At 42.0% G+C, this 7,239-nt stretch overlaps 1 protein-coding gene across 1 annotated transcript; it reads left to right on the forward strand.

Moving 5' to 3' along the window:
• The first annotated feature begins 3,541 nt into the window (after nt 1–3,541).
• On the forward strand, nt 3,542–7,038 carry SNAI2 (snail family transcriptional repressor 2). The gene is made up of 3 exons (XM_010177901.2): nt 3,542–3,766; nt 4,332–4,877; nt 5,794–7,038. Exons 1-3 carry the CDS (start codon nt 3,688–3,690, stop codon nt 5,973–5,975), a joined length of 807 nt encoding a protein of 268 aa, XP_010176203.1. The 5' UTR covers nt 3,542–3,687; the 3' UTR covers nt 5,976–7,038.
• The last annotated feature ends 201 nt before the right edge of the window (nt 7,039–7,239 follow it).

Consider the following 7,239-nt stretch of genomic DNA (forward strand, 5'->3'; position numbering starts at 1 on the left):
TTTTCTCATATTATCCATTTCCCACTTTCCTTTGAAATGTAGGAGGCTTACAAATTGCAAGAGCTACACTGTAAGTGTGAGTTACTTGCGCTTCTACCCCTCCCAGGATGAAGTTGTCACCTGCACTAGTAACCCTCCAGAGCTATTTTTGGTATGCTCTGCTGGGCTTGGTGCCTCCTGGGGGTTCCTCTGAACCTCACTCTGCTGCTTTCCCTGGGCTTCATGGCATGTCCAGGCAAAATGTGCTTAATAGTGCTGCCTGAGAAATATGTTGTTCTCTGGGAATAGTGATCCAGCATAACTCATTTAATATTCTGAAACTATTTTTCTTTATTCTGTGTGGTTTATCCAGATATTTAACATATTCTGATCCATGATCTTGCTAGTAATTGATGCTTGGTAAGGACATATGCACTGTCATGAGAAGAACTATGCTAGTGATGGCTTAACTTGGGTCCTTCTTCCCTCTTTGATAACAAACATGGTTCTGGCATCCTTCCATATCCAGAAAGCTGAGCAAAAAAAAAAGTTGCTGCCTTTCTCGGAAAGCCTGGCAATGAAAAGGATTTGCTGGAGCTGTCAGAAAAGGGGGAAGTAAAGTCAGGGTCACAGGTTGTTATTTAGACACACGAACAGGTGGCCTGATGTTAATAAATAAATAAATAAATAAATAAATAAATAAATAAATAAATAAATAAATAGGGGTTTGAGGGTTTGGGTTTTTTAAAAAAAAAAAAAAAGTCATTTCTGCTGCATGGTTAAAACTTTTTGGTCCTAATCATTTAGTTGGTGCAAAGCGTGTGTCAAGGTTTCAGGCAAAAGAGTTGCTCAGATCACTTCCTACCTGCTTTGCAGAGTGGCAATTAGCAGCACAGTGGCATTAACAAGACAGCTTTACACCATCTTTCAAACTAAAAACATAAAGAATCCCTAGAAGACCAAGTACTTGTAAAATGTGAGAGGGAGGCTCTAGGCCTGGTTTTCCGGGGGAGGGCACAAGGCTTTGCCTGCAGGCAGTGTGGCTGTCACCCACCACCCTCCACAGTGCCCGTGCCTGCCCGGCTGCCCCCGGGAGGGAAACCTCCTGCCTTCTGCGCTCGACCTTTGTGTTGCCTTTCTTGCACGGGGATGGATGCTGCACGTCTCCGAGTGCCCTCTCATCCACATTTGCCGTAAACACCCAGAACACCTGTTTACTCTGACTCACCCACTCCTCACACAGACTCTCCCTTTTTTTGACAGCAGACCTCACTCAGGTAGTATGTGCTGCTAATATCCTTTCAGGACCATGTAATAACATGCCTTCCATCCAATTCCTAACATCCTTCAATCAGCTCAGCCAGTGGGCTAACTGCTTACGCTCCTGTGATTTATATAAGTGCAATTAAACTGAATCACTCCGGTGTTATGCTGGTGAAAATGCCTCGAGAGGGAGTACCTCACTGGTGAATCAGACCCTTTGCTTTTAACAAACATACAAAAGAACAGATCCCTTGCCAGTGAAAATCTGCATGGCTCCATTCATTTCAACACACAAACTTAAACCAGCTCAAGGTCTGAATCACAGCTCATGTAACAGACTATTTAGATACAGACTAATGTCTCACATCCTGAAATGCAATGCTTTCCCAGAGTTGGCAGCGAACGGGGACTTCTCAGATGGAACAGGGCTGAGAGGGGAGCAGGACCACAAATGCAACCTTTTAAAAATGCTTTGTGGATTTCTTAATTTCTGTGGAGCTGAGGAAAGCAATGGCTCATGCTTCTGCAAGCACCCCTCTCTCTCCTGGGAAGAGCTGCCTCTGTTCCTCCACCCCAGCTGCAAAGCAGGTACCTGGCAAGTCCCTTTCCTTGCCACTTTCCCTTTCCTCCCATAACCTGGGTGTGTTCCCGGCAGCTTGGAAATCCAGGTGACACTTTTCACTGGAAGACACCAGAGTTAGGTGATGAGCAGCTGAATCTTTTTAATCAGTCCTTGAAAATGGCTAACTTTCTGTGCACTTGTTTGGCATCCCCGAGATTAAGAAGTCACGCAGCTTGACAAAGCACTTTACTCTTGCATGTCTTAACAGAACCAGAAGGTTGGGTTTGGTTTGTTGGGTTTTTTTTCCCCCCACATCTATTCCAACACCTGCTGCAAAAAAGGGCTGGGGTGGTCTCTGTAAAACACCCCTGTGCGCCGCTTCCTGACAGGACAGAGCCCTAGCAGCATGCCCGCACGGCATGCCGGTATGTGCCCAGGCAGGTGTAGTTAAAACACAAGGTGGAGGGAGGAAGGGGTGGGGAGGGCAGACCAGGAGTCAATCAGAGTGTAATTCATGTTAGAAATTTACCAGTGTTCAGCTGTCTGTATTTTCAAAATGCAAATATTTTAAAATTAAAAAACCTATCTGTGACTAAATGTCTCCTCTAAATCAATCTAGATAACCAGAAAATACTGTGGCATATTTAAGAGACTTTCATCCTAAATGAAATACTTAGTACAGATTATACCTTCATAGGAAATCAAGAGGTCCTAAATATACTAATGGAGAAGGACGTTTAGGAGATATTTACATTACCCAGTCTATAATTTGGGGGGGTTTGCTTATCTGTGTATCTTTTAACTGCTTTGGATAATTAGGAAAATTTCCTTGGCAGTGCTCTAAGAGGATAGGCAATAGAGTGACATAACTACTCCCAAGGAAGGAAAGGTCAAGGTTTTGCATTCTGCAGATTTTTAAAATAAAAAAGAAAGTGTTCTTCATATGAACAGTCTGAAGCAGTATGCATATTATATAAAACCTATCACCCTGCTCTGAAATGTAATATGTAATACTCCCTCTCCTTGAACTTGCTTGCAGTATCTTGCTGGCCCTTCTGCCTGGAAGGGAGCAGGTTAGGGAGGCAGCCTGCTCCTCTCCAGCCTTTCCTAAACGCAACTGTTCAAAGGCAGTTCCCAAATGGAGCAGGCACACAATCAGTTCAAAGGCTGCCATTAGGTCTGCCGACTAACTTGTTATCTTGTAATGTCCCCCACTTCTGCCCTTAATGAACAGTTTGTTCCACTGTAATTTTTATATCAAACATCTGGAAACCAGACTTGTTTTTAAAAAAAGGAAATTTTTTTTTTTAAAAAAGAAGACGTTTCAGTGCCTGTGACTTAGCCAGGTCTCTGTCAGAAAGAGAAAACAAATTCAGTTGAATCAGTAAACTGACCTTTTTCTTAAAGCACTTTGACCAACACATTGTTCTAGCACGAAATTCTACAGAGCAGCGTACACCCACTTTGCAGCAGGATAACGCTGTGACAGAGCTTGCTCCTCACTCACAGCTGTCTCCAGCGGGAGGAGCTGAAACCTGAACCAAACCCTCTAAGCAGGGATTGGATCCCTCCTGCCAGCAGCCAGAGAGCCCTCCCAGAAAAACAGCCTGTTTGGAAAAGCGCTTGAGAACATCCCCAAGTGATTGGAGGAGCGGAAAACCCTTCCCCCCTGCACCTGACTAGTGGGTATTTACAGCACTTTTCAAGGCGCCTCTGCACTGCCACTACACACCCACGGCGGATGGACTGCGTGGGGCAGGCGATGCCATAGGGACCGATGCGCTCGCAGTGATAGCGAGTGTGTGTGTCTGCTGCGTGCCAGCCGGGACCGTTACACCGACCCGCGAGGAGAGCCTGGGAGAAGGAGAAACCCTGCGTCCAAAATGCCACGCTCCTTCCTGGTCAAGAAGCATTTCAATTCATCCAAGAAGCCGAATTACAGCGAACTGGACACTCATACAGGTAACAAAATGTAATCTAATGCCACCGCGTTGCTTCTGAGGCTGCAGTCATTGTGTAGTGGTAAAGAGGAGGGGTGGGATTGCTTTTCAGGCTTGGGAGAATGGGTTAGTTCATTGCTAGCTCTTTTTTCTTTCACTTACAAGGAGGGAGTTTTGAGAAATATGTCAATGCTGTGGAGAGTGAATCATGAAGTTTGCTCATCCATTTGAACTCAGTTACTTAGAGAGGATTTGGAGTTTTCCTGTTCTGTATCTGCTGGTGGTGGAACTGAAACTTTTATACAAATCCTTCAGGAAGTTTTACTGCTTCGTTGTTTCAGGCTGCATAGAATTAGAAACAGCATGCTGCCTTGAAGAGACTCTCCAACTGTGATTTGTCTGTTCAAGGGTACTGCCTCTACCCATCAGAACACATATATGAAATAGCATTTCCTTAATCCTCCTTATGTTCAGATGACCATACTGAGTGTTGAATTTATGCACCTTTTAATCCCCAAAATGTTAATTTTGCTGCCTTTTGAAATACTTTTTGGTTCTCTTACCTTAAAATTTTCTTCCTTCTCCAGTGATTATATCCCCATATCTGTATGAAAGCTATCCAGTCCCTATCATACCACAGCCAGAGATCCTGAGCTCAGTAGCTTACAATCCCATTACTGTGTGGACTACAACCGGGCTGCTACCGTCTCCATTACCCAACGACCTCTCTCCACTTTCTGGATACCCCTCATCTTTGGGAAGAGTCAGCCCACCGCCACCTTCTGACACCTCCTCCAAAGATCACAGTGGTTCAGAAAGTCCCATTAGTGATGAAGAAGAGAGAATCCAGTCCAAGCTTTCAGACCCCCATGCAATTGAAGCCGAAAAGTTTCAGTGCAGTTTATGCAACAAGACCTATTCAACTTTCTCTGGCTTGGCCAAACATAAGCAGCTGCACTGTGATGCCCAGTCTAGAAAATCATTCAGCTGCAAGTACTGTGACAAGGAGTATGTCAGCCTGGGAGCGCTTAAGATGCACATCAGGACACACACACTACCTTGTGTCTGCAAGATCTGTGGCAAGGCTTTCTCTAGACCCTGGCTACTTCAAGGACACATTAGAACTCACACTGGTAAGAACAACCATTACAATTGCAGTTTCTTGTGGCTATAACATCAGGATGCCCTTTTGCCATTTTCCTATACAGATGTAAAAACCAGCAGTGTTTACTAACCTTGAAATGCATACGCAGAATTTCAAATGGACCATTAAAAGGCTAAATTCTCCCTCTTGAGGGGTGGGTAGGAGGGGAGTGTAGCATGGTCTCATAACTGTGAGCCAGATACTGGCATAAATCAGCATTGCTCCCTTGATAATTTTAGGATGGTTTAGCCCATTTTCCCTAGCTGAACATTAACTTTCAGGCTTTGGAAACTGCTAACTTTGAGAAGGCTCCAGCTGACTCTGAAATCAAGCAGAAAAACGGAAAGGCAGTGCATGAGGGTCTGCTTTCTGACTCCTTAAGCAATTGGCAAGTTTTGCATGTGCTATCGCAAGTCCTTAAGAATTAGAAACACCTCATCACCAAAGCGGTCTTTTTTTCTGTTGAGGCAAAAACGTGATTTTGAGTATAAAACTGGGTACAATGTAATGTCTGTGCTGCTGATTGCTGCTTTTCGGTCAAAACCCTTGTCCCCAGTAATTCACACAGTGCTAAGCAGGAAAAGTTCTATGAAAATATTTGAAAATGTTGGGAGGAGTCCAACCTAAAAGTACTGCCTGCACCTGTAGATGCAGAAGGTGTCAGCAGCTTGTCTTCGGAACCTGCACTCAGAAGCATATTCTGAGAAGACTGAGTTCTGCAAGTACGCTCAGCAGTGCTGAAAGCTGTTGTATCTGTAGCCTGGTTAACTTTATTACACATTCTTTATTATAACAAATCCTTTCTGATTGTTTGTTTCTTAGGATAAAAGTGTGTTTTATCTGTCCTAAACATGTACTTTGTTTTTAAAAGTTTATCCTATTTTTCCTTGATGTTTCCTTTTTAGGAGAGAAGCCGTTTTCCTGTCCTCACTGCAACAGGGCTTTTGCAGACAGATCCAATCTGAGGGCTCATCTGCAGACCCACTCAGATGTGAAGAAATACCAGTGCAAAAATTGCTCCAAAACTTTCTCCAGAATGTCTCTTCTGCACAAACATGAGGAGTCTGGCTGCTGTGTAGCACACTGACTCATGCAGTCAGTGTTTACCTGGACTCGATGCATTTCTCCACTCCTGTTCCAAATGATAAGTGGAAATCCAAAGGCGTTTTCTTGTCTACTTTTCAGCCAAACAAACCAAAGCACCACTAAACAAGCAAACAAACAAAATAGTGGAAAAACTTAGAATGTCAGTAGAAACAAGCTTTAAGTATTTTCTGTTCAGTCACAAATTCGCATTCTTATGTGTGAATTCTGAAATACGGGGAAAGACACTATGCATGACATTTCAAGTAGATCTAAAGGAAGAAGCATTATCAGCTTTCTTTATAGATGAAGCCAAATGTATGTTGTCTTTTCTTGCTTAGAAAAGGCTGCAAAGTTAACAATACATTCCTGCCAAGACATTTCAACCAAAGAAACAGTATTTTAAGTGGAACTTTTAATAAAAATACTACCCAAGTGAATTTTGCTAGACACCATTTATCTCAGGTGCCTTAAAAAGTATTCCAAGTTTACCTTAGTAAATGTTTAATATTATTCATTGCTGTGTTTTTTATTTTATTTTATTAGAAGCCAAGGCCTTCATTAATGATCTGAAATGCTTTAAAACTGCATAATTAAGAGAGGAAAAAAGCCACGTAAGAGAATGTATGAAAAATTGAAAGCCACAAATTAACCGCATGTGCCTTTTTTAAAAAAAAAAGAAAAAAAAAAAAAATAGACTGTAGCTTCAAACATTCCTGGTGCATGCTTGACCATCTTTTAATATGGAGTAGTTCCTCTAAACTTTAACCTTTTTTAAAAAACGGGAATAAGTGCAAGAGAGGGGGTTCATGGGAGTTTGACAAATATTTTTTTAAATGCACAAAGGAAATGCAATATTTTCAGCATTACCCCTCCAAGTGCCTTTTTTATTGATGATTTTGTAAAGTATGCGGACATAATGTAAATATTTTTATTTTTATATGATTGAATGAGTTATGAATGAAAGTGAACTGTTGTCTATAGCAGCATCTATAGATAACTTGAAGAAAGTGTGAAGTGAAATTTATGTTGTTTTCTAGCCACTTTTTTACAATAAACATTTTTAAGTAAGATTGCTGTTGTTTGTTCTAATTAAAGAAAACAACCGTGTCTGTTTTATCAAGGCTTTGGAACATAGAAAAATGCAAGTTTCTCTACATGACCAAATGAAGATAAAGTGAATTTCAGATACAAAACCTTAGTTCACGCGTACTGAACATTAGAAAGGAATATATCCCTTGCCTTTTAAAACATTTAAAACTATACAG

This window comes from Antrostomus carolinensis, unplaced genomic scaffold (assembly GCF_000700745.2).
Source record: "Antrostomus carolinensis isolate BGI_N321 unplaced genomic scaffold, ASM70074v2 scaffold20041, whole genome shotgun sequence".
NCBI classification, from domain to species: Eukaryota; Metazoa; Chordata; class Aves; order Caprimulgiformes; family Caprimulgidae; genus Antrostomus; species Antrostomus carolinensis.